At 41.6% G+C, this 27,474-nt stretch overlaps 1 protein-coding gene across 1 annotated transcript in view; it reads right to left on the bottom strand.

The window, feature by feature from the left end:
* Positions 1 to 27,474, bottom strand: part of jade2 (jade family PHD finger 2) — a 153,230-nt gene that overhangs the window by 98,070 nt on the left and 27,686 nt on the right. The window contains exon 4 of the mRNA XM_014985165.2: positions 9,404 to 9,561. Within this exon, the coding sequence (XP_014840651.2) occupies positions 9,404 to 9,561 (158 nt within the window). The remainder of the gene's footprint in view (positions 1 to 9,403; positions 9,562 to 27,474) is intronic.

Below are 27,474 nucleotides of genomic sequence, written 5' to 3'. Positions count from 1 at the left end.
ATTTGGCTTTTATAGTAACAAAATCCATCAGAAGGTCAGTCAGAGCTTCATCCGAGTCCAGATAGAAGCTCCAGGGACAAAACGAACTGAAATCCTTACTCAGCAGTTTATCTGCTGCAGCTGATCTTCAGACCACAGACTCAGGAGATTATCTCACATTGAGCTTAACAACAAGTAAATAATTCATACCTTTGTAACTTTTTTGTAAATTTGAATTTGTAAACACTAAAAGCTTTTATTCATTGGAAACTCCAGCAGCTCTCCTTGGACTCAGCAGGAGGTCAGCATTTATTCACATTACGGCTCAATAGTTTGGCTCATTCCTCGAGTCTTTACCGTAGTTTTCCTTCCAAGCAGACAGACTTTCTTTCAGTCTATTAAATTACACTCAGCCATCAGCTCTCCAGACATTTTGAAGGACTTTCAGATTTTCTTTGTGCTTTTCTTAGTTTTTCATTGGGTTCCAGTTCAACACCTGGACTTTTCCAGGGAATATTTTATCTGCAAACCATAAAAAGCTCCTGAACCAAAAGATACCAATATTTTTTATCTGAAATGTTGCTATATTCAGCAGGAAAGTTGCTGATTGGACTCCGAACGTCTGGACCTGCCCCGATGGGCCGGTCTGACCTCTCACTGCAGAGCAGAGGGCAGCGGCTGATCTTTAACCTTAGCTGAGGTAGAAAAGATCGGCTTCACTGGACGTGTCGGCCGATCAACCAAAATTAAAGAAATCAGCACAGATAAATGAGGACACCTTTAATTTTTACCACCAACAAGTTGATTAATGAGGATCTATTATCTGACTGATCTGCTTTCTGCTGATGCATCTTTAAGTTCAATGTCAGCTCTTTCATATTTCCTAAGCATCACTTTGTAAGCTGAGAAAGTCCAAAATCAAGCATCCAAATCTAAAGACATCGTCCACAAATCCTCAACAACTTGAGAAGCTACTTTGAAACTTTTCCCTGAAAGTAAATAGATGGAACAAGCTGCGCTGCTGTGTTGCATAATTTAAACTCTGCAAACATGTTAAGTTTTTGAAAGCAGCTGACTTCATCCTGTCCCCACATGTTAGCCACCTGCTAACTCAATAACCAAAGACCAGCAGTGTGGCCTCCAATCAGCCGCTGCTGTGGCTCGGTTAAACCATCAATCCAAGAAGCGCTGAACCCGAGCGTTTATCCCAACCATCTGCTCCTCCACATATTTACAGTATTCAGTCTGCAGGTCATCCATCCAGGCAGTAAATCCAAGAGCAACACACAGCACACATATGTACAAAACAGACTGCTGGATGTTTGTTCATCCGTCTAACTGCTGTTAGACATGAATCCAGAGTGTCAGAATACAAACAAGCATGTGTGTGTGTGTGTGTGTGTGTGTGGAAACTATTAGCTGATGTGCACTCATCGACCTCGTGCATGATGACGCTGATGAAGCTACTCTTAGTCACTTTTATTAGCTGTTTTGGAAAGATTAGAGGGTAGCTGGGCCTGTTCCAGATGCTGCAGAGGCCATTATTTTAGAAACATGCACACGCTCGGATGCAGCGGGCGAACATGCAGCCAGCGTTCAGTGAGGATTCACGGTGAAGGCAGCAGCTGGCGCAGGTGGTTCAGAGTCCTGAGGGACTTTTCAGGCGTCTGTTTTTTCCTCTTTTCCTGAACGTTTCTGTTCTTTTATGCTTGTGATTAGTGGATGTGAATCAGTGCTTCTGTCATGACCTTTAGCTGCACATTTTTCTTCATCAGTCACTGGAAAGGGGAAAAAACAAATGTCATATTTGTTCCAGGTGTTGTTAACTGTCTTTGTTTCAGACAGGAAGGGTTTCTGAGTCATTTCTCCAAGGAAGAAACAGAATAGTTCGTACTTATGCCAATAACTGACGATGTCTTTTTTAAATAGTCGACATGGTTTGGCTTTCTGCCAACGGATTCTCAGTAGAAACACAAAATTTATCAAGCCATAGAATAGAAGTGGATTTTCACAGAATCAATAGCTTTACTGGCTAGTATTGTGTAGAACTCAGACGTGATCCCCAGTAGACACGGTGTGCACGCTTACACAAGTAATCAGAAAAATGCTTCAACTAGAATATTAGAATATCAGTTTGACTCTTTGGATAGTTTTATTCTGATTTTGGCCAAATGACCCCGCTGAGAATATGGAACAAAGTTTTGATCAGAGGGGAGTTGACGTTTTCAAATCACCCAGAACTGGACCAACTACCTAAGCATGGTGGTGGCTGCATCATGCTGAGGTTCTGCTCCATTACCAAAAAGCTCTGGTGCATTGAACAATGTTGCCATTGGCAACGAAAAACTACCTGAAACTTGGACGGTTTGTTGTTCCAACAGGAAAATGATCCCAAAACAAAACCAGGCTAATATTAAGCTAACTCTTTTAAAAATGTCTGGACCAGTTCCAGCCAGCTCCTCCACTTCTAACAGGAAATCAACTGCATCCTTGACATGAATTGAGATTCCTATAGATGATAAAACCAATTCAAGTCACGGAATAAGAAGAGCAGTGGGGGAGAAAAACTGCCAGAGATTCTCCAAATGTCAAGGTTTTCTTTTTCAATTTTAAATATAGCTGAAGCTTCGCAATGCATGACATTTAGACAATCCTCCACCTTCACCATCCTGCAGTTTTCCATTTTTCAAGCTCCATCTATCTTAGTTTCCCAGGCTCCGTTTAGTCTGCATCGCTGAGTTATTAGGAGCTTATTAACTCTACAACCCGGTGAAAGTCTGTGTGTCGTAGTAAGAGGCAGAACAAAAAGAAACCATTTAATCAGTCTAGGGCTGAAACGATTCCTCGAATGATTCGAGTACCTCGATTACTAAAATTCCTCGAGGAAAATTTACCTGCCTCGAAGCTTCGTTAATTTATGTTTTATTAGTTAGCGCACCGTGTTCCGGCCGGGACTTCATTTGCGTTGCGCGGAGCTCTCACTTCCGCCTCTGAGTTGTTGACAAAAGCTAAGTCTCAGCGGCATAAAGTCCAATCTTCAAGATTGGCCCGTGGGGATTTTATTGATTGATGATAATGCCCGACTTTTTATCGTTTTTTGGGGAACCAATAAGCATCCTTAAAATGACTGGGGGAATGCCTGGAGTACGGCAGCATTTCTCCTCCGGGGCTGCTGGTTGAAAGCGAACGGCGGGAAGAGCGCTGAGGTGAGCGGATAGCCTGAACAGGGCGGGCGGCTGAGTAGCTGATGCTTACCGTGTAAATGTAGCTTTACCGACGAACCGCACAATAAATTTCATATCCCGGTCTGAAGAAACGGGTGGCGGAGCGCATCGTACATGGCTGGTAGATGAGTTTCTGAGTGTGACCAGTGAAGGTGTCGTAAATATCCCGTATTGCTTCCCCCCGTGTTCGTCCCCCGGTCTAACGGTTCGTCAGTCCGCTGGTCTATTTCCTCCCCTCCACCCCATCTTACGTTCGTTCATTCGCCCTCTCCTCCCACTCCAGGCGGCATTTCCCGTATTTTCAAACCCAAAGCGTGACAGGTTAGGTGGCAAGGTGAGTTTAATTAATCTATTAAACTCACTGAAGATGAATAATACATAAACTAAAAGCTGGATTGTAGACATTTTTTATAAGCATATTTGTGAGCCTGCCTCTTTGTTATTAAATTCAATATAATTTCAGATTTTTCTATAACTTTTCCTCTGGTTAACTTAGAAAGTGAGCTATTATTGTTACAGGTTAGTTTTCTAAACTACAAAAAAGCAACTGTTAGGGATGCTCAAATATGAAAAATTGGACTGATTGATATCTGATAGTAACACCGGTATTATGCCAGATTTACCAATATTTCATTTTATAATTTTTTTTTAATCCGATTACTCGATTAATCGTAAGAATAATCGTTAGATTACTCGATTACTAAAATATTCGTTTACAACAGCCCTAAATCAGTCACAACTCCTGGCTTTACATCCTGTCAGCATCTCCTGATCCGTCTGAACGCTGTGGTAGAACCGGATCCAAACCTTCACACAAACACTTCTTCCTCTCTGTTTCCAACTAAATCACTGCAACTGGAAGATCCAAAAGCCATCCAGAGTTAATGTTGAAGGCTAATTATACAAACTGACAGATCTCACTGGGTTTGGCCTTAAAACAGGCCGGCCAGTAGTGATAGTTATTTTTCTTATAGCATGTCAGTGTCCATAAATAGCAACAGTATAAATAAAGCAACCAATTAAGTTATGATGGTCTAGTATGAAAACGGAAACTAAACACCGAGAATGTATCGACTGTCTTTCTGCTAAAGCAAAGTGTCTTTTAGTTGACACAACTTTAGTTCAAGTTTTGACTCAAAAAAGTTTTTTAGATACAGAAATTTAAACGGCTGGATGAGAGATTAAAGGTTCATTCACAGCAGTTCAGTCCGCTTTAATCCAGTCTGTCTGCCTAGTCAAAGTCCGGTTCATTTGTTTGGTGTGAACGCTAATCGACCTCTGAACTCTGGTCCTCCAAAACTCGGTCTGGGTTCGGTTGAAGTGAACTCTAGCTCAGTTCAGATGCAAATGTGAACACCAAGCAGAACAAAGCAGGAAGTGGCCAGTGCATTCTGGGTAAAAACAACCAAAGCTAACGTGTTAGCCTAGCGCTAGCAGCAGAAATGGCTCCTGGTCTTTAGAGAAATCCTCCAACCGCTAAAATCTGACGCCTCCATCTTGTTTCCATCTGGTGAAGAAGGAAGTTGCTCTCAGTGCCTGCAGAGGTTTCTGTCGTTTCCTTCAGTGGTTGATCTACTTCGTCTATGTTATATATTTCTAGATAATAAATGTTAGAAACTAACAATGACTTACATGATATTCAGTACAAAGACAGTTTAACAGTCTCTTCTGATCAGCTGATGCTACTGTATTACATGTGTAGCTTAAACAAAACCTAAAGTTTTTATGAATGCATTCATACAGAAAATGTCCCAGAAAATACATTTTTCTGAAAGAAGTTCCAGGTTTTAGTGAGAATCCCACCAGGGTCCCTCCTGCTCAGCATGATCACACTCAGCCGTCTCGCCTCAGTAACTATTTCACAGAAAGCTTTGGTAAAGCTAGCATCCTCTCTTTGTGACGCTGACCCTCCTGCACTGAGGCTTCCAGACACCCAAATGTTCTGCATACCTCACATGCCTTTCAGAACCAGGTTCTGCATCAGATCCCAGAATGCTGACCGTAACATACATCACTGGTGTCGACCACAAAGTCCATCTGATTATCGGTGATTTCAGCCTGCTGGGAGCTTCACGCCTCATAAACATCATCCACTTCACCGTTTAACACGCACTACAGGAAAATACATTATTTTATTCACTGTATTTCATTCTTTCCATGTGCAAAACCCAAGCCGACCGAAGCCCGACAACACATTCAGCAGCTCTGCCAGGGGCTGAAATGGAGAAATGTATAATAAAACCCCAAGATAGATTCCATTAATTTTAAGAAGAAGGGCACATCTTCTCATGCGTGTATGTAATTATTTCCATCTCTGGTTCAGAGTTGTCCCTGGAGACAGAGGCAGTCGAATCACCGGCGCAGTCCTGTTCAGTGTTATGCAACAGCTAATTATTTTCACTCAGCCCCCACAAAAACCAAGATCCAGAGGAAGACAGAGAGGAGGAAAGGTGCAGGTGGAGAGAAAGTGATAACATGGACAAGAGAGGAGGAGGAGGAAGAGCAACGGGAAGCCAGTGGGGAGAGGAGAGATTATAAATGGAGATGAAGGGCAGAGTGTAGGAAAGGGTAAAAAACAGGAACAGTGAAGGGCAAAGAGGCAGCAGAGAATCTCTTCTTCTCTCAATGAATCATGCAGAAAAAAGTAAAACAGCGTTTCACATTCAAAGCCTCTCAATAACCAAGATATGGAACCAAATATGGAGAAATGTGAACGATTGTGTCAAAGACAGACGGAGCCCGGAGCTCTTTTTCTCTTCCACAATTTTTAGAGATTATGTCATTATTAAAAAAAATAGAAACAGAGAAATGTGTCAGCGCCTCCAGCACAACTAAAATGAGGGACGAGAGATGAAGAGGTGGAGGAGAGGAAGAACAGGATGAGATGTCCAAAGAACTGCTCAGCCGCCTTACATTTCTACAGCTTATGAATACATGGATTTCAGTGAATTATGTGTCTTTAAGCATCTAAGGATGTTTTCACACCTCAGAGTCCAGCAGAGTCAGTTTGATTAGAAACCACAATGGAAACATTTGAGCCATGTGGCTCTGAGTCAAACCAACCTGTCCCCCTCCTGGCCTGTGGGGGCGCTGCACCAAGAACCACTGAAGGAAACGACACAAAAACCTCTGAAGACTCTGAGAGCAACTTCCTTCTTCACCAGATGGAAACAAGATGGAGGCGTCAGATTTTAGCGGTTGGAGGATTTCTCTTTAGTCTTTGGCTAAAGACCAAGAGACATTTCTGCTGCTAACGCTAGGCTAGCACGTTAGCTTTGGTTGTATTTACCCAGAATGCCCTGCCCTGTAGTCTACTTCCTGCTTTTTGGAGCGGTCTCCAGTCCGCTTGGTGTTCACATTCAAACTGAACCAGAGTTCACTTCAACCGAACCCAGACTGAGGTTTGGAGGACCAGAGGTCAGAGGTCAGAGGTCGGTTAGTGTTCACACCAAACCAACCAAACTGTGTGGATGTCAATGAACCCTAAGACTGAAACAACTTGGACTGTACCTTAGCTCCAATACTCAAAACAACTCCAGTTGATCTCATGTTACGTTATGCAAGTGCTCAGTCTGCACTGGTGAAGATTTACTCTGGTAAAGTCAGATGCTAGAGGAGCTGCATCCCAACTCCAGATTTAGGAGTGTTAACCTTTCAACCCCAGATGGTCAGGCTATCGAATGGTATGACGGCAGAAGCATTTTAACTTTAGCAATCTAAACGTTAGCCTCTTAGTTTCAAAATAAACGCTCCGACAAAGAGGAAAACATAATCAGGCGATAGGTGGATTTTCTACGAATAATTTGGAGTTTTATTCAACATAAATAAAAACAGGTGAATCAGTCGACGGTCCAGAGTACAAATATTTCTCCGAACTTTGTTTCTATTTTCATCCAAACCTGTAAAACCATATTCCATATTTATTCCTCTGTTCCAGGTGGTGGAACAACATGACAGCAATTTAAGCAAAGCAGATGTTCTGGAAGAAAAGATGTTTATTCAACAGCTTGTATTTTATTACACCTTAAATAAAATAGACACTGTTGATGGCAGCATGTCACAAAAAACAATTTATCCCAATCGGTTTTATTTAGCTGAATTCATGAAGAAAACATGAATAAAACGGTTTAAAGACCAATTAGCTGATCATTTTTCACACAGCAGATCATCATCCAGAGAGGTTTTCTCAAACTAATCCCTAAATTAATTCATTTTAAATATTTGTAATCTGCAGTAAACATTTCTGTTTTTCTCTTTAATTTATCCGCCTTCCGAAAACAACCTGTGGAAATATTGGTCAACACTCTAAAAATAAAGTCTTGCTGTCCAGAAACAAATGTTTGTTTATAGATTAGTAATGATTTAATGAACGGAGGAGGAAAAACTAACTGGGTTTTAAACCAGAGGATTAAAATAACAAAGGAACCGAGGCAGAGTTCAGTCACTTTCACAGCTTCGCTGTAAATCATCGTTTCATCAGAAATCAGATCCACTTCACGCATTTTAAGCTTCTGTTACATCTGCAAACAAACTTATTTCACTTAAAACATTTTCTTCATGTTAAATCTGAAATTATCTGCAAGTGGAACTTTGTATTGAAATCAAGGAATTAAAACTTAAAACAAACTGTTTGTATTAATGTTAAGCCTGTAGAAATAAGCAGTAAATCAATTAATCACAATAAATTAAAACAAACTCAGTAATTTCCATTCAGAGTAATTTATCGTTTATCGATAAAAGTCTTCAGTTTTGTGCTTTATCTTTTTTAAGGATAATTTTGTTTTCAGAGATTTCATAATTCATTTTACTTGTTTTGTTTATTTGGGATATTTAAAATCTCTTCCAGTTCCAGAGTTAAATGCTCTTTAGCATTATTATTATTATTATTATTATTATTATTATTATTATGCCATTATTATCATTATATTATTTGAAAATGGTCTCAAAACAATATTATCGTTTATTGCAATAAATCGCCCAGCAATATTTGCTACGGTGACAGACCTATTCATAAATGACACAAATCATTCTTAAAAGGATAAAACAAGCATTTAAAGTTGTTTAAAAACGTTAAAATTCTGTATAATCAGCAGCTTGGAGTTGCTTTTTGCACCTGCAGAGAAAAACCAACTCAAACTGCCTGCAGCTGGCAAACTGTAAGTGCCATGAAATAGAAAAGGTTTTACAGATGCTGCTGTAATCCACCCTGCATGTCTTCAGACGGTAAAAATAATGAAACTTTCAGCTGAATCTCTCTGGGAAATTCATTAGGTATTCTGTCTTCCCAGAGCTGAATCTGAGTGTGTGGCCTCTCGGTGCTACGAGCATTACCGGCTAGTCTGAGCATTTTCATTAGTTCCTCGAATGCCAGAGAGAAACCACATGGGTATGTGGAGCAGCTGCTGGGAGATCTGGAAGGTCTGCCTTCCTCTGCCAAGCGGTTGGCACATCTGCCAGCCACCTTAACATCTGTATCTGCCTGTTTCACGGCGTGTGTGAATCCAAACCTGCTTCCCCTCATGTACCAGTCAGAACATTACAAGCTGTGATTCTGATCTGTGCCATCTCTGCGTTTGGTAATTCCACCCAAATGGAGCCGGTTTTAGACTCGCTGGAGTTCTAGAAACAAGGTTTAAACAGGAAGTGGGACTAAAGGTGCATTCACACCAATCCTGTTTCATCTGTTTTAATCCAACTCCAGTCCATTTGTCTAGAAAATCCGGTTTGGTTTGGTGTGAACACTAACCGACCTCTGACCTCTGGTCCTCCAAACCTCGTCTGGGTTCGGTTGAAGTGAACTCTGGTTCGGTTTGAATGTGAACGCCAAGCGGACCACAGACCGCTCCAAAGGCAGGAAGTGGACTACAACGCAGGGCATTCTGGGTAAATACAACCAAAGCTAACATGCTAGCCTAGCACTAGCAGCAGAAATGGCTCCTGGTCTTTAGCCAAAGACTAAAGAGAAATCCTCCAACCGCTAAAATCCTCCATCTTGTTTCCATCTGGTGAAGAAGGAAGTTGCTCTCAGTGTCTTCAGAGGTTTTTGTGTCGTTTCCTGCAGCGCCCCCACAGGCCGGGAGGAGAACAGGCTGTTCACATGGTTTGGTTGGTTTGACCGTGTAAAGCTTTTAGGTCACCTCAGAGTAAATAACCCAACGACCTGGAGTCCTCTAAAGGCTCTGTTATCGATCAGATCCTACCTGACCACGGGTTCTGGGATGGCCTCCAGGTTGGCTGGAACCTGAACCCCCTTCTCCCACTCCTGTCTCCACGGGTCGGACAGAACGTAGAAGTCGTCTGGGCCGAGCTGGGCTGAGTCCGGCAGCTTCATGGCCGTGATGAAGTCTGTCCGAAACACCTGGAGGGAGAGACGGGGAAATGCTGCTGACTGACGTAAAAAAACACAAATCCACGAGCAGAAAAGTTTTTACAGCGCCGGTTTTACTCTGGTGATGACATTAAATCACTTTTTTACTTTCGGTAAAATGAGCAGAAAGGAGAAAACACAAAGATTTCTTAGTTTGTAACCAAAAATTTGGACATGTTTAACTTCAAACTGCCCCTAAAAATATTTACTTTAACCAAAACAGCCAACTATTGCAATTCCTGTTGTCTTCTTTCCTCTGATAAAGTCCAGACTTTCCACATAGAGCTTGGAAATGATGCAGATTTTCCCTTAAACAGCTTCGTATCTCCAGAAGAAATCCATCTGGATCAGCTTTTATTTTCCATTTGAAATAAAATCAACAAAAACTGTGTACAGCGTAACTGTAAGCAGACAGAACTCTTCGTCTTGGTCCAAATGCAGCAGTCAGTCCAACACAAACAGACAAGCAGCATGTGAGAGCTGGAACGGTTCGCATGTGAGCCTGAAGCTTCCTGACAGCTCAAACTTACACTTCATACGGGTCTGAAGTGATGCATTTTATTTTGCTTCTCAATGTTCCCTCCACTGAAAACAGCAACCCTAGCAGGAACAAACAGTTATTTGTTTAAATATCATTCATAGTTTTCATGTTTTACCAACATTTATATCCACATTCCACCGGTCCAACATTATAAATACAAACTACAGACCAATGGGAAGACTTGAACATGAGATCACCACCAGTCACTGATGGCACTTTAAAGGTTAAACTTTATGCAAAATTCATTTCTTGCACATTTTTATGTTTCTCACCTGCTTTTGAAAACAAACTAAGAACTGAAAAAAACACCTGGCGTCACATTCAAGAGCCCAGCCCGTTGCCTGGCAACCCCAGCCCGTTGCCTGGCAACCCCAGCCCGTTGCCTGGCAACCCCAGCCCGTTGCCTGGCAACCCCAGCCCGTTGCCTGGCAACCAAAGCAGAGCTTCAGTCCCTTTGGTCAGCTGGTTTTCCTGCTGTATGCCATGTACAATGGCTGCTGGAAACAAGAGTTTTGTTCTTCACTCATCATTCAGAAACCTTCATTTCAAAATTCATGGAAATATCTGGAAGTGATAAATATGGACAGTTTAAACCGTTAGCTAAGGGAAAGTGAACCAAACTCCTGGCTCCATAATGACTGTTTCTAATAAATATCTTTTTCCTTCATTTGCTACATTTGAAACATTGAAGTGAATCAATGAATATATAATAATGAATAAAATCATATTTGTTTTAGTTTGCAATGATTAGTAACAAGAGATGGTTGTGTTTTCTGTTAACTGTGAGATAATACCAATAAATATGTGGTTATCTGCACCGATGGAGCAAAAACAGAAGCCGGCACTGACATACTGAGAGGAAAAAGGACGGAGGAGGAAGTATTAAAGGCAATCATTGCAGTAAAGTGTTGGCATTAACCTAAAGACCTTTAAAGGTCAACGCAAACAAAGCAGATGTAAATTCAGACGCATTTACATCCTGCATGTAGGAGGTTTCCTGAAATAAACCAGGTGTTTATGAGAGCTGGGCAGTGGCTGTTCTCACACACCGAGCCTCTTCGCTTCGACCTGCAGCAGCGACACCATCAGCCATGAAGCGAAGGGCAACTCCAACACTCTAAACACAAGCAGCAACAACACAATGACTGCTTATCGGCTCCTCATCATCATTTTATTTGTTGTGCCACATCAAACTATCCTCTGAATTTCTATCTTCAGTCCATCCACTTATCTTCAGTTTGATGTCAGATCAAGAAGGAGGAACAAATTAGACAAGATAGCAACGACAAAGAGGCTCCAGTGTTACGAAGGTGACCTCTGATGCTTCCTGGTACAGGTTAGGATAGATATGGCCTAAACAAAACATGTTCATTACATCTTTTCCATAAAATCATTCCTAGATAATCAGCTCTGCCTGTTTTAAGGTCTCTGTCACTTTAAATCCAGATAAGCTGCTGGCCACACCCCCAACACAACGTTTACACTCTCACATGAAAATGGCTGCAAACAGAGGCTCAACTATACAACAAGCATTAGTGGAGCCTCCTGCACAACCAACCACAATGCAGCCAGTGGTTTCCGGATGATGAATCAACAACTAAACTCTTGTGTTTTCCAGCAGCCATTGTACAGCAGGAAAACCAGCTGGAGATCAGCTGGGGTTGCTAGGTAACAGGCTAGAACTCTGATTGGGTTGCTAGGTGACAAGCAAAGCTTTGCTGTGGTTGCTAGGTAACAGTGATGTGTAACAGTGTAACAATCAGGAAGTTTCTGTAACGGCTCATTTTCCAGACACCAAATAACTTTTAACTTATTGACAAGAAATGGCTTTTTTGGAAGCATTGGAGACCCAAAATGCTCTTAAGGATTTATTTACAACTATTATGCAACTACTTTTAATGAAAACAACTTCAGTTCTCATCATCTACAGAAAATACTCCCAAAATGTCTGATTTTTACCCACTTTCTTTCCTTTGTAACATCATTTTCAGCAGTCGGTGGTTAGTGACGCGTTCAGTGATCAGAATAACAGCGTCTGTCCGTCCAGCCGCTCACTGGCTGAAAAGCCACCAGTGGAGAAGTCAGTGATGATGATTTAAGTGCAGTGAAAGATGAGTCACAGTGTATGAAAGGCCTTAATGTAAAATCAGCATGGCTGCCTCTGCTGGCGGCCAGGCCAACACAAACAAATAATAAAACCCAGCGAGAAGTGGTGTGTGTGACTGTGTGTGTGTGTTCAGCTGCAGAACCTGTTCCAGCCGACAGTCCTGCCACTGATAGTGTTGCTGCTCCGCTGCAGGATTTTCTGCGTCTGAGTGCATGTTAGACGTAAAACCCAGGCTGTGATAGATCTTTTCTTTCCCCTTCAGCAAAACAAGCAGAACAGATAAAGACTCGGGGCGACCGGCTCCTCCCTCATCTCTCTCTTTCTCTATCCATCTTTATGCTGCTGCTTTCATATTTTGCTCTCCAGTGGAGAGAAAGAAAAGGAAATAAATACTAGAGGAGACAGTAAGTGATGAGAAAACATAAAATCTAAAGTATAGTAGGTAGTTAGGAAATAGATGGAGAGGGAAAAAACATCAGAGTAATGTGAAACAAGGAGAGCAGCGAAGGAAAGAAGAATGGGACGTCAGTATATCAGTTTTATTACTGTGTGTTTGTACAGGAATGGCTGCAGCTAATTAATGTCTAGGAAACTCTATTACAAGCTCCTGCAGTTTTATGTTCTGCCCTCTCCCTGCCTCCCTGTTCATCTTTCCTACTCATTTTTTACAGACAAAACACTTAGACGCCGTCCTCCCTCACTGACGGTGACAAGACAGGAGGTTGTGTTAAAATGAGCTTATTTTACACAATAATACATAAAAACAGAAACACTTTCCTCCACAAAACAAACCAAGGGGAAAAATCTGCCGGAGCTGATTTGATTTTTCCAACTTGTTTATCTTCTGCAGAGTGAGTTAACGTCTGTGTTCCACGCAAAGACCAAAACAAAGAAATACATTTGGCATCTTTATTGTCACCGAGGAACTGATGAGGAGTCATGAGGCAACAAATGTCGTTTCTGGCTGCTTTCTGCTGGTGGACTGTTGCGTAATGAGGCTGAGGGGAACAATGGAAACTCTGTCGGTAATTACTTCAGAAGTGCATTTCGTTCTCCATCCATCACTTGATTTATTTGCAGCTTGAAACATTTTTCCACATCGATCAAACATAATAACCGCGCTGCAGACGTGCAATTCAATTTTGCCATTTCCTTGCAGTCTTCCAAATTTTTACAAATCGCAAAGAGCGGATAAAAATGCCAAGTGGATTTTCCAAATCCAACAAAAAATGGAAAGGAACAGCGAATTCCCAACAGAATATTTACTTAAGTATGCAACTATTTCATCTGTTTGTTGTTATATCACTTGGTGTTTCATAATACTTTTCAAAGAAATATTAGCTTCCCAAAAATGTGAGGTTAGATCTAACAATGTTATCCTCCAATAAATCCATATTACTTTCATAAGAATCACAGGAGCTTCTCAAAATAAAGAGTGAAGAAGCAACCCGCCTCTATCGGTGCACCAGCTCAGCTTAGTCCATTTTAGTCCAACTTTGGTCCGGTTTGCTTGTGAAGGTGTGAATGCGAAATCAGACTGATGAGGACAAACAGCAAAGGTAGGCACACCTAAAAACCTCGGTCACAGTTCAGTTGAAGTGAACTCTGAACGCAGATGTGAACAGCAAGCAGAACGAAGCAGGAAGTGGACTACAGTGCAGGGCATTATGGGTAAAAACAACCAAAGCTAGCGTGTTAACCTAGCGCTAGCGGCAGAAATGGCTCCTGGTCTTTAGCCTAAAGAGAAATCCTCCAACCATTAAAATCCTCCATCTTGTTTCCATCTGGTGAAGAAGGAAGTTGCTCTCAGTGTCTTCAGAGGTTTTTGTCGTTTCCTTCAGTAGTTCTTGGTGCAGCGCCCCCACAGGCCAGGAGGGGAACAGGCTGGTTTGACTCAGAGCAGCTGGAGGTGGAGCAGATGATGGAGTTCTGGGTCCTAATCAAACCGAGTCCAACTGACGGCCATGAGGAAAACATCCAGTACATCATTGTAGAAAATGTAGAAACAAACATAAACTGAGTCTTAGAAATTAATTTCATGTCATCTTTTCCATGTAGTTTATTTTACACAATTTGCATATAATCTGAAGTAACATAAAAAACTTTGCCTTCCAAAATGCTGCTGATTCCCTGGTGCACCATGGATTTTACCACGTTAAATCTGCCATCTTCATGCTAACAAATAGATTTGAGTTTAATTTTACAACTCAACCACCTGCACAAAAACTGTGCTAACAGTTTTACTGAAATTAGTTCAAATTCAATATTATTTTTGACTTGGCTCTCCACACTTCGTTTTATTTCATTTTTAAGGGGAAGAAATCTGAGAACTGAAACGTTCCATGCACAAGTCTCACCTTGACCACTGCTGAACCCCTGACTCAGCTGGTTTTTACACTGCATGCGGCCGACTACCTGTCTCGTCTTATTACATGGCCTGACTTGTATCGCTCAACATCAGCAAGGCAGTGATAAATTAGCACTCCCCACTTCCTCCTGCACTGAGCAGAACAGAAACCACAGAGGATGACAGCTGAAAACTGACATTTAAAACCCGGAAACATGCATCCAAATAAAGATACCACACACACATACTAATGTGTGTGTGTATGTGCACACACACATTAGTATGTGTGAGGCAAATACACACAGATACAAGGAACCGAACTGGATAAAACACACAGAGAAAGAAATGTAAGCATTTATATGTATACACAAGCAGAGACACACAACACAGGTCCACCCACTAAATAGACCTTATTATGGTGCTGCTGAGTCAGTTTTCTTAAAGCGCAGCGATTGCACTTTAAATGCTTTCAAAGGCCAAAAGACAGCGCGCAATAGTTTATCATGAAAACAGGCTGGTTCATGTTTGGCTTTAAGAGAGATGAGGATCCTGACACAGAGAAACGTGATGCTTCTCTGTCACTCCTGCTGTTGTTACTCTGCAGACTGTCCAGTTATAAGTAGCATTTAAAAGAGGACTAATAAAGAACAAGGGACAAAAACACAAAAGGCAAACATTTTCAACAAACGTTTTGGTCAGTTGGTCGGTTGCTGGTTGTCTTGTTTGGTCAGTTGGTTGGTTGGTGGTTGTCTTGTTTGGTCAGTTGGTTGGTTGGTTGGTGGTTGTCTTGTTTGGTCAGTTGGTTGGTTGGTTGTCTTGTTTGGTCAGTTGGTTGGTTGGTGGTTGTCTTGTTTGGTCAGTTGGTTGGTTGGTTGTCTTGTTTGGTCAGTTGGTTGGTTGGTTGTCTTGTTTGGTCAGTTGGTTGGTTGGTGGTTGTCTTGTTTGGTCAGTTGGTTGGTTGTCTTGTTTGCTCAGTTGGTTGGTTGGTGGTTGTCTTGTTTGCTCAGTTGGTTGGTTGGTGGTTGTCTTGTTTGCTCAGTTGGTTGGTTGCTGGTTGTCTTGTTTGCTCAGTTGGTTGGTTGGTGGTTGTCTTGTTTGCTCAGTTGGTTGGTTGCTGGTTGTCTTGTTTGCTCAGTTGGTTGGTTGGTGGTTGTCTTGTTTGGTCAGTTGGTTGGTTGGTTGTCTTGTTTGGTCAGTTGGTTGGTTGGTTGGTTGTCTTGTTTGGTCAGTTGGTTGGTTGGTTGTCTTGTTTGGTCAGTTGGTTGGTTGGTTGTCTTGTTTGGTCAGTTGGTTGGTTGGTGGTTGTCTTGTTTGGTCAGTTGGTTGGTTGTCTTGTTTGCTCAGTTGGTTGGTTGGTGGTTGTCTTGTTTGGTCAGTTGGTCGGTTGCTGGTTGTCTTGTTTGGTCAGTTGGTCGGTTGCTGGTTGTCTTGTTTGGTCAGTTGGTCGGTTGCTGGTTGTCTTGTTTGGTCAGTTGGTCGGTTGCTGGTTGTCTTGTTTGGTCAGTTGGTCGGTTGCTGGTTGTCTTGTTTGGTCAGTTGGTTGGTTGTCTTGTTTGGTCAGTTGGTCGGTTGCTGGTTGTCTTGTTTGGTCAGTTGGTCAGTTGCCTCTTGGAGCATCAGCGGTTTCTCATTCACTCTGTTGGATCTCTCTAGGTGGGGAGTAGGAGTCTGTCCGATGGTCAGTGGTCTCTTGCTGGGTTTTGGTTTATGGGCTGAGTTAATGTGAAACATTTTGATCTTTTTAAGTGTTTTTCTATAAAACATGCAGGATTGAGTCATCTGGACATGAAGGTATATGATTGTCTTCAAACTGTGATCACACAGACCCAACTTGTTTCTCAAGGTACAGCAGTTTGGTCAATATCTGTTTTTGTTTTTTTAAATCTGAGTACCAAGGGCATTTTAGTTTTTATGGACTGTAAGTAAGAATGAAACTGCACAAGTACACTTTCTGCCAAGAAGAGAAATCTGAGGCAAAATGGGATCAAACAGTAAAAATGGAGTGAGAAAGCACAATCAAAAGAAATTAGAATAGCAAAAGAGGAATTACAGAAGCAAGAAAAAGGAAAGATTTGTTTTCTCCTCTGGGCATCATGGCTACCTGGCTCTCCACAGTGCGTCATGGCAGATGTCAGCTCACAGAGAGAAGAGGATAATTTTAGCAGCCACATCACAGCACGGGTTCTAATGATTGGCTGCTTGGAAGGGCCACAGGACTCAGGAAGAAGTGTGTGCATGTATGTGTGTGAGTGTTGAGTGGGTGATCAGGAGTGAGAAAAAGACTAAGGAAAGAGAGGGCTTGATGAAAAAGTGTCAGAAAGAGAGGGGAAGGGCTGTGCTTGTGTGTGTGAACGAGACGGAGAGAGATCAGTGCATTAGTCCAGTGACTCAGAGATTTCAAACATGCACAAAGATGGGAATCCATCATCGCTCTCACTATGTAATGTATTCAGTAAATTATAGGCTTCAGCTTTCATTTTTTAAGTGCACATCCAATTCTGTGCAATTTAAAATTCTGAGGTGAGTGAGGTTTTAGTGTGGTTAACATACAAAAGAAAATTGGGAAGATTTCAATGAATTCTAGTTTTCTTCCCTTAAGAGGCATTTTTGTCATAAGCGTTCTGCTGAGGCACAATTCAATTCAGGATATGTTACATTTATACTATCAGGCCGTAAGAAATAGAGGGGCTGACATTTGTTGATTGGCTGGTTGTCTCAGGGTGGAGGCAGGAGGCTGGTCAGTTGTTGAACAGAGAGACTTAGTTGGTCAGTCGGCTGATCTGTCATCTAAGGATGAGTGGGAGAATGCTTGGTCAGGAACTTGTTGGCCGTTCCTGAGTGGGTTGGGGACTTTATCGTTCATGGGTAACTCTGGGTGGATGGGGGCCTTTCGATTGGTTGGTCAGTCAATCGTTTCCTTGGCTAGTGGGTTGGTTGTGTCTTGCTGGTCGGTCTACTGGTCAGTGAGCTAGTTGGTTGTTTCTGGGCACTGATGGCTGTTGAGATTTGATTAGTTGGTCAGCCAGTTGCTTGTCTTTGTTTGGACTGGGAGGCTTATTCTTGAGCTGGTTAGTTGTCTCTGGGTGGCGTTGGTTGGTCTGGTGGTTAGCTGTTTGTCTCTGGGTGGCGCTGGTTGGTCTGGTGGTTAGCTGTTTGTCTCTGGGTGGCGCTGGTTGGTCTGGTGGTTAGCTGTTTGTCTCTGGGTGGCGTTGGTTGGTCTGGTGGTTAGCTGTTTGTCTCTGGGTGGCGTTGGTTGGTCTGGTGGTTAGCTGTTTGTCTCTGGGTGGGGTAGGTTGGTCTGATGGTTAGCTGTTTGTCTCTGGGTGGCGTTGGTTGGTCTGGTGGTTAGCTGTTTGTCTCTGGGTGGCGTTGGTTGGTCTGATGGTTAGCTGTTTGTCTCTGGGTGGGGTAGGTTGGTCTGATGGTTAGCTGTTTGTCTCTGGGTGGCGTTGGTTGGTCTGGTGGTTAGCTGTTTGTCTCTGGGTGGCGTTGGTTGGTCTGGTGGTTAGCTGTTTGTCTCTGGGTGGCGCTGGTTGGTCTGGTGGTTAGCTGTTTGTCTCTGGGTGGCGTTGGTTGGTCTGGTGGTTAGCTGTTTGTCTCTGGGTGGCGTTGGTTGGTCTGGTGGTTAGCTGTTTGTCTCTGGGTGGGGTAGGTTGGTCTGATGGTTAGCTGTTTGTCTCTGGGTGGCGTTGGTTGGTCTGGTGGTTAGCTGTTTGTCTCTGGGTGGCGTTGGTTGGTCTGATGGTTAGCTGTTTGTCTCTGGGTGGGGTAGGTTGGTCTGATGGTTAGCTGTTTGTCTCTGGGTGGCGTTGGTTGGTCTGGTGGTTAGCTGTTTGTCTCTGGGTGGCGTTGGTTGGTCTGGTGGTTAGCTGTTTGTCTCTGGGTGGCGTTGGTTGGTCTGGTGGTTAGCTGTTTGTCTCTGGGTGGGGTAGGTCGGTGAACAAGTCGTTGGGTGTTTTTGGGTGAGTGGGTGACATGGTAGTCCACTCAGTTGGTTGACTTTGGATGTGTTGGGATTTATCGATCAGTCTGCTACCTATTAGCTGATTCTGGGTGGATTCGTGGTTTGGTTTATTCCTTAGTGTTTCTTTTCTGATGATGCCAAACTACATAAAGATTGTAGTGAAAAAACTCAAATGTCTTGTTTTTTTTCTTGTGCAAGTAAAATGTTTTGAAAATGATTTAGTGTTTATGACTCTTTAAAGAAATCATGTTGAGAGCTTTTTGTGTTTATACAGCTGTAAAATGCTTATAATGATCAAGCTGAAAGCCCAGTCACGAAATGACAAATAGCAGCGATGTTTTGGTCTGTGTTTTTTTCCTGTTCTTTTCAAAAGCAATTCTCTAACATAAATTGACTTCTGGCTATTCGACAGAGAGGATTTGGTTCAATTGACGCCTCCATGGGAATAAAACAGAAAGAATGAGATGGAAGAGAAAAGGACAGATCAATGCAAGAGGAAGGAAGTACATTCAGTGTTCCCTGATGGTCACCCAGAACGGCTTTTACTTTGTGCCATAATAGTTTCCTTTTTCTGGCCTTTTTCACATATAACAAACTTTCACAACACAGAACGCAATGGCAGATGAAGCTTTTATGAATAGTTCATAAATTTACAAATGGGCTGAACTTTGGGCCAGTCCAGAAGTTTAATGTTTGTCCTCTTTACTCACTCTGCTTTACTCAAGAAAGTTTCTTAAAGCAAAATTTCTAACTGTTGGTTTGAGGTGAATTTGAAAGATTAAGAGATTATTCAGATTTATTAATCCACCTACTTTGTTCAGTGCACCAATACACTAGCTCAGCTCAGATTAATGTAAAACGTTTTAAGACACAAACATCTTGATTAGGAAATCATAACGTTGGATGAAACAAGCCAATTTCAAACGTTTGCACCTTCAGACCCCGAATGGTTTCTTACAAAACTAAGGTCAGGAGGAAGCAAAAGGATTAAAACATCAGAACCACGGCACTCCATTCCCCACATATTTGGACAGCGCCCCCCGATGAGCGAACCCTGATGTGTCAATCAGAAGATGATTTTCTGCTTCTCCCTATAAATGGCATCAGACATATTTCAGATGGCAGATTGTGCAGATTGTTCTTTGTGCGACTGCTGCAGATCAGGCACCCTGCAGAGCTCAGAGCACACAGGCCCGGAGGAACCTTTCGCTCGGTAACAAAACCAACCGTCTCCTGATGGATGAGAGGGAGGAAAGATACGCAAAAGCAAAAGTGGAGGCAGTCTGGTAGTTATTATGCAGCAACATCTCTCGCTGACATGAATCAGTCACATCAACACCCCTCACCAGCTTGAAGCTTCTACAAATAAAGGACTTGATATGAATGTGAAAAAGATTTCCTGGTGCTCCTAAAAACTCCTTTCTCCCTCTTAGATCTGCAAAATGTCACATCTGTAGCTATTATCCAGTCTTCATATAGTTCTGAGCTCTGAAAAGATACAGAGCCTACAATTTGTGGCCCTCATTAGCTTGAGACGAGACAGCGAACAAGTCCTTTTGAGGTTTGTCTGAACGCGGCTGCTCATCGCACGGCGCTGGCCTGAATGACTCGCGGAGCGACTGCGGCGCTCCCCTTCCACGCCAAGGGCAGGCTGATTGCCAACGCGCCGCTCAAAGGTCACGCAATTAAGCTTTGTTCCTGCTTCAATGCGGCTGCCGCTGACTGACTGCACTCAGTCTGAACAGATGTGATTTTTGGCCTCTATTGAGCTCCAAGAAATGTCACTGATTCATGCTTACAATAAGGAATAAGTAAAAAAAGAAACAGTAGCCAAAATTACCTGTTAACTTTGTTAAAACTTGGAAACTAGTTAAATTTAGAAAAGGTTCCATGATATCAGGAAAACATGCAACTGCTCTGAGATGCTGATATTAATTAACCCACATTCTTCCATGTCATTGTGGAGAGCTTTCTACGGTGGTTCAGTTTTAGCTAGTTTATCAACTAATAAATTAGTTGATGACTATTTGAATAACTGATTAATCTGATTAATCGTTTCAATATCTGATACAAGCAAATATTAATTTGAATAAACATGTCAAACCATGAAGCAGAAGGACTTTATTAATATAATGGCTACAAATTTCCAGCCTGAACAGCAAATTAGATGAAATGGTTCCTAGTCTTGATGTTGGCTCCAGCATTCAGTCGGGAGAGTCAGACTTTGACCACAGCAACATGAAAACATGGACCCATCCCACCTACCAGCTTCCTGCCTCAAATCACCTCAGACTTGCATAATGACTTCACTGTTCTCCAAACATCCCACAGAGCGTCTCCGTTATGTGATGGAGTGAGAGATTAGCGCCGTCGATGTGCAGCTGATAAATCTGCAGCAGCTGCACAAAGCCTCACAGGAATATTTCCAATAACTTGTTGAACATGTGACGTAAATAATTAAAGCGGTTCTGAAGGGATTTACAGGGAAACAAAGGAACAGATGGCAAGAAAATTATATTTAAAAAACAAAAGTATCTTAAAACAATGTGTACCAACATACAAGTCAAAGTTTTAACATATTTCCAAACAAACTAAAGTTTTTATTGTGGTCCAAAAACTTCAGAAAACATACAAGCTGGAAACAGGGCTGGATATTAAAATCAATTCATATCTGAAACGATTAATATGATTAATCAATTATCAAAAAATTCCACTAATTTAGTCATCAATTAATCATTAACTACAGACTAAAAAACGCCATTTGCTGGAAGAACAACTAAGCTGTAAATCCTGTAAATATGTCAAAAAATAATCCAAAAAATGAATCAACAGTTCAGGCCTGCTGATGTCGAGCAGAAAAAGCTGAGCTGATCAAAGTATTTCACTTTCTTTGCTACAAATGATGAAGTTTACCTCAGGAATACTGTTTGTGCAATAAAGCGTTTATTTTCTTCAATGAAAAATCTGCTGAATGTGGCAACAGTTTACCCGACTGATCGATTAATCGTTCAGGAAAATCGACTATTAAACTAATCGCGAGCTGCAGCTCTACCCATATCTAACCAGAGTTTCCCTGAGTGGATGATTAAAGCTGCATCATTTGAACTTCCTTCCACTGACTGAGGAAACCCCAAACCACCCGGTGGACAGAGGAGCTTCATGTTTCCTCTGCAGCTCTGAAGTGAGTGGCAGCGAAATGAGAGATCAGGAATGCGAAAAGAAACTTTCCTCAATAAATGAACCTTAAAAACTGGGTCACAGACAAGAAATACTGGAGGAGACTGAAGAGGCAGCAGCCAGTTTCCCCCCACGGACTGCGATGCAAATATCATTCTCCGTACGGCAGCGCAGGCAGAGGATCTGGTGAAATGCAGGGTGGAGACGTGACCTAGTTTTACAGTCGTGTGGCTGAAACAATCAAAACAGCTTCATGATTAATGCTGCGTCTGCACACGCCGAGACTTGGTTCAGTCGTCTCGCTTAAAGAGGCCGAATTCACCAAGACAGAAGAGGAGGCAGGTCAGGGACGGCTGCTTTCACTCGCCTGCTGCTGGTTCAGATGAAAATTATATTAAAATTATTACAACATAAAGGTACTACAACAGAAATAAGCTTTTATAAGTAAAACCACGTTAATGGTTTCACCAGAAAGTCGACTTTGCTGCGTCTAAATCAGCGTTTATTTAATTGATTACATTTTGAAAGAACCATTTTTATAACAGAACATTTCCTAAAGAATTAGGAAACTAAATACAATTTCTTCTAATGCATAAAATGTGCAGCATCATTTTAAGGTCACTCAGATTGTTTGTAATCGACTGTGTATAAAATTTTACACCAAAAGGACTGAGAATATAAGAGGTAAGGTTGTTTTCCAGTTTTATTTTACGAGGTTCATCAGCTGCAGCAGCAAAAACAGGATTATATTAATCCTGGGAAATATAAAAATACTCATAAAATGCAGCATGTCAGTTTAAAAGACTCCACAGATGCAACTTCAGTCAGACGTGTTTGCAGAAGATCAGACGGTTTCCTTTCACACTGGATTTCTACATAATTATTTACATTTTTATATATTATCTTGTTGCTCTAGGAAATTATAGTACTTCTGTGTGAGGTTGTGATTAATAATCAACTTTTGTCAAAACAACTGATTAAATAAAAATATTCACCTTGAAGGTTTTAAAGTGTGCATAGTGACAACTCTGTGACTTAGTGGGTTTTTGAGTATTATCTAAAATAAAACATAAATTAACATATGTCATTATACGGGGAGTAATTTGATTAGGGCTGAAACGATTAATCACATTAATCGTCAAATAATTTAGAAATTGATTAATATTTAATCATTTGCTGGAAAAAAATCAACATATTCAGAGAAAAAACTCAGCTGAAACTACAAAATGTATTTATATTTAAGATAAAAAAAACATCTTTGTTTGTAAATATGTTTACAAAGAAACATCATCATTTTAGCTTCACCTGGTTTAAATTACAGGAATGATATTTTATTGCATTTTAGGTGAAAAATGCAAAAATGCTGTTCGACACATTTATTCAAATTAATATTTGGTTGCAACAGATGTAGGGTTGAAATGATTAATCAGATTCATCGTGATGAATCGATTATTCAAATAATCAACTAATTTAGTAATCGAAAAAAGGCAATTTTGCAGTAATTAAGCCTAAACTAAACAGAAAAGATGTAGATTTTCATCTAAAATAAACATTTGTCTGTAAAAATATTCTAGAGAGCCTCGTATGGCAAAGCTTCAGCTTCACCTGTGCAGTTACTGATCAATTCATCTAAACATTCGTTGATCAGCCACCTCTGCATCCAGCAGGAGATTTTCACCTGTTGATGCTGGAAGGTGTTTTAGCTGCAGATCAAGTGTTCACTAAAGGAATGCTGTTATTGCATTTCAGACATAAAAAGGGATATTTTTATGCTCATCCCTCTGGAATGAGCTACCTTGTACCATTCGATCTCTGGATTGTATAGACACTTTTAGGAAACAACTTAAGACCCACTTTTTTAAACTTGCTTTTTAGCGTAATACTGTGTTTTATTGTTTTGTATGTTGCTTTTAATTTCTTTATTTTTTACATTTTGTGCAGCACTTTGTGACCCTGGTCTGTGAAAAGCGCTATAGAAATAAAGTTTACTTACTTACTTACTTACTTATTTTTGGGTTTTTTTGCATCTTTTGATGCATTTCTAATATTATGTAAAAAGTTTAAGTGGTGGAATGAAAAATCTGTTTAAAGTTCCAGTTTAATATCTGCTGAGCTGTCAGATCAGTTCAGGAGAGAAACTCCTCCATCCCTCCCAGACTTATTCTTCTCATTTAGCAGCGATCCTGTTCCTGCAGGAGGAGGAGACGCTCTCGGTGACTTGGCCTGGAGGAGCTGGAAGGTGACCGTTTACCACCACAGCTGGAGGCTGTTGGCTCGCTGTGTGTGAATGTGAGTGTTGGACGGTGTGTGTGTCAGTCTGGTTCCCACCGGGATGTGTCGACATGCACACTCACTGGCGAACAGCGTGAGAGTTTGTGTGTGAGCAGAAAAACTCTCAGCTGTTTACATCTGGTTGCTATGGAGAATCGCTGAACGCTATGAGCCGCAGCAGCTGTTAGCATCACAGACTCAGCGTTCCCGTATCTTCACACACGACGAGCTAACCGAGTTTACCAAAGGTGACAAACTGAAAACTTTTCCGGCTGGATTTAAAAACAATAAACTATTTCCTACATATTTCTGGTTGATCTTTTATCTGTTTATGCTTCTATGATTCACTCTTCTTCGATTTTGGCCAGGTTTGTATTTTAGTAAAACTGACAGGATGGTTGTTGTCCCTTTTACTGTTAAAATAAATTAAAACCTGGATGAACACCTTGCAGGATGTTAAACTGCCTCTAACAGTTTTGATGGTTCCTCCATAACTTAGTTTTTAAATGGCAACTGCCTGGAAAACCAAATTTAAGCCGGTCTTAAGTCAGGAGACTTGAACACAAACTCATTTCAAAGACCACAAATGGCCCCCGGGCCGCACTTTGGACACCCCTGGTGAATATCGACCCAGTTCAACCGAAACACTGGAGCAGAATCCAGACTTTAAAAACGATAAACAGGCTTATTAATATACAAATACCTTTCACTGAGCTATGCAGTTCACAGCGGATGACTCCAAACCCACAAACATGGGCAAACCTGTAATGCGATTCTTCACTAATCTCATAAAGAAGTGTGATTTGGATGGAGGCTCAGTCCTCGGAGGTCGCTGGTTCGATTCCCAGCCTGCCTCCCTCTCCCTTTACCTCCTTCCTGTCTGAATACCTTCAAATAAAACCTCTGGAGCCAACAAAACCTTAAAAACAAGAAGGAAGTTAAAGATAAATGTGGCTGTGTGGAGATGTTTCATGTAGGTGTGAGTGAGAAATAAATGTTACCAGGTGAGTAATTACCTGCTTATTCAAATAATCCAGCTCTGATCTCACAGATATGCTAATTTCTTCCTAAGGTGTGAAAACTGAAAGCTTTTGTTACGTAAACAGAAGAAAACAAAGCGGAGCAGCTAATCAGGTTCTATTCATCCGCTGCACAATGATTTCAATCAGCTGGCTGCGTTTCAGGCCTCCTGAAGGAAAATCCTTTTCAAAACGTCGAGTCGACAACTAATCTGCCCACAACGGACTGAAAACAGACTCAATCTGATTCCTGCAAAGGTAAATTTTCACACTTGGTCACATTAAAACCTTTATGGATTTAGAGTTTTATATAAAAGATTTGTTTTATTTGCACTGAAAGATTTCAGAGTTTATTTGGAAAGACACATTAGAAAAACTCTGATCATGCCACACTTTGACGGCACTGCAGGTGTGTCATGACAGGAAGCCAAAAGCTTCAGCAGCTCAGGGAGAATGAACACTTTGATGCCGACTGAGGAACTTTGTTCCATTTCTGATAAATATTTTTCTTATTGATCCAAAATCAGTACCATCAGTATCGACCGGTAAGAGTCTGATCGGTGCATCTCCCTTTCCTCTGGCACTAAAATGTCTCAAACTGAGCTTTAGCTTCTTAACGTAAAGAATCCTGTCAGATGGTCACTGATGTCACGTTTGTGAACTAACTGTGGATGTCGCTGCCCCACATTCGAAGGTCACACAGTAAAAAGTGTTTCTGAACAAATCCAGGTTTGCTCTGAGCTTTGCACCTTTACACACTAAACCTGCAGCCGTGAGAAGCAGATCGATCAGGAAGGCAGCGGCGCGGCTTCACACCTGCTCTGCTGCGCTGGGAAACCCCACCGACATCACTTCCTTCCTTCCGCCGCCGAACACCGGGAGGCGCTCCGACTGTCGCCTGCAGGCCGCTAAACGTTTCTAAGAGAACAAGTTGTAGATATCCGACTTCATTGTCCTTTTATTTAAAGAAACACATAAAAACTTGTTTCCAGACATTTGGTAAAACATACGAATGCCAATCCACCGACATTTAAACGAAGCTTCGTCCGTTTAAACTTCAGCCTTCGACACATCCAGAACGTTAACACAGAAGCAGCTCAGAACCGCAGATTAAAGGTGAACATATTGATGATGACACTTTATCTGCTGTCATTTTAATTTGACACACATGTTGCATATATCAACTAAAATGTGAATTAAGCTCATCATCATCTGGGCTTCAGAAGTAATTGGAGATTTTATGAATTAGAAGAAATTAATTTTGGTTTAAATCAGGAAACTTTGAGTCTGATGTCAGAAAAGATGCATGTAAACGTCTGCTTTCAACTGTAAATGACATACAACCAAAAACAAGACGAAATAATGTCAAACTTTGATTTAGTTACTGGCACAAGATAGAAAAAAACAACAACTTGTGTGAAATAAAGACGGAGATGAAAGAGGATTTGAATACACACTCCCATCTGTGTGTGGGGAACGATTTCAGAGAGGAAATCCCCCGAGAACAAAGTGTGGAAATTCATCCTGCTGTCTCATTACGCTGCGGCAGCCGCCGCCCCGTGCCTCTCGACCAACGTGTGTGTCCTTGTTCCATGACATGCAGACTGTCATCCGATTCCCAGGAGGAGGAGAGCAGCGAGGTTTCTCTGACGAAGACGAGTTCAGCTCCGGTCTCTGGAGACGAAGCTCGCCGCTCTGCCAGAGCGCGTCTTCAACCTTCCAGTGAGCATGTCTGCACCAGGAAGGCTTTACTCAGCCTCCATTTTTCTTTCTGTTTCCACTGAATCAGCAGATTCACAAATCTGATGCTTGTTTGATTCCTGCTTCTCAATCTGCAACTTAAAGGTGGTTACCAACTTTAACAGGTTAGGCAGGTCTATGATCTTTTGCACAGTAATATCCAAAGTGCGGCCCGGGGGCCGTTTGCAGCCCTCCAAACGTTTTTCTGCGGCCCTCAATCATAATTTAAGACCAGATAAATTTGGTTTTCCAGGCAGTCGGTGCAGATCCACATTTAGAAACAAAGTTTTGGCGCAATTTCCAAAAAAGTTACAGGCAGTTTAACATCTTACAATGCAACACACATAATTCATCCAGATTTCAGCTTTAAATTTAATTTATTTTAATAGTAAAAGGGACAACAAACACTTAATTTCAGTGATTTTTACTCAAAAAAAATCAGGCAAGAGTGAATCATAAAGCATAAATAGACAGAAGATGAACAAGCTGAAGGAAATGGTTTGTTGTTTTTAAATCTGGTAAAACCGTTTTGTGTTTTAAATCAGATTTCAGTCTGAGCTGTTTTAGGGTCTCTGTCTCTTTAAATCCAGGCAGGCTGCTGCTGGCCACGCCCCCAACTCAACGTTTACACTCACACAACAAAATGGCAGCAAACAGATGCACAATTACACAACCGTACGTCTTTGAAAAGCATCAGTGGAGCCTCCTGCACAACCAACCAGAATGCAGCAAGTGGTT

Source organism: Poecilia mexicana, unplaced genomic scaffold, assembly GCF_051168715.1.
Source record: "Poecilia mexicana isolate PSO_F unplaced genomic scaffold, ASM5116871v1 scaffold_14, whole genome shotgun sequence".
NCBI lineage: Eukaryota > Metazoa > Chordata > Actinopteri > Cyprinodontiformes > Poeciliidae > Poecilia > Poecilia mexicana.
Note: the sequence above shows the minus strand (reverse complement) of the source record. Positions and strands in the feature narration are given on the sequence as shown.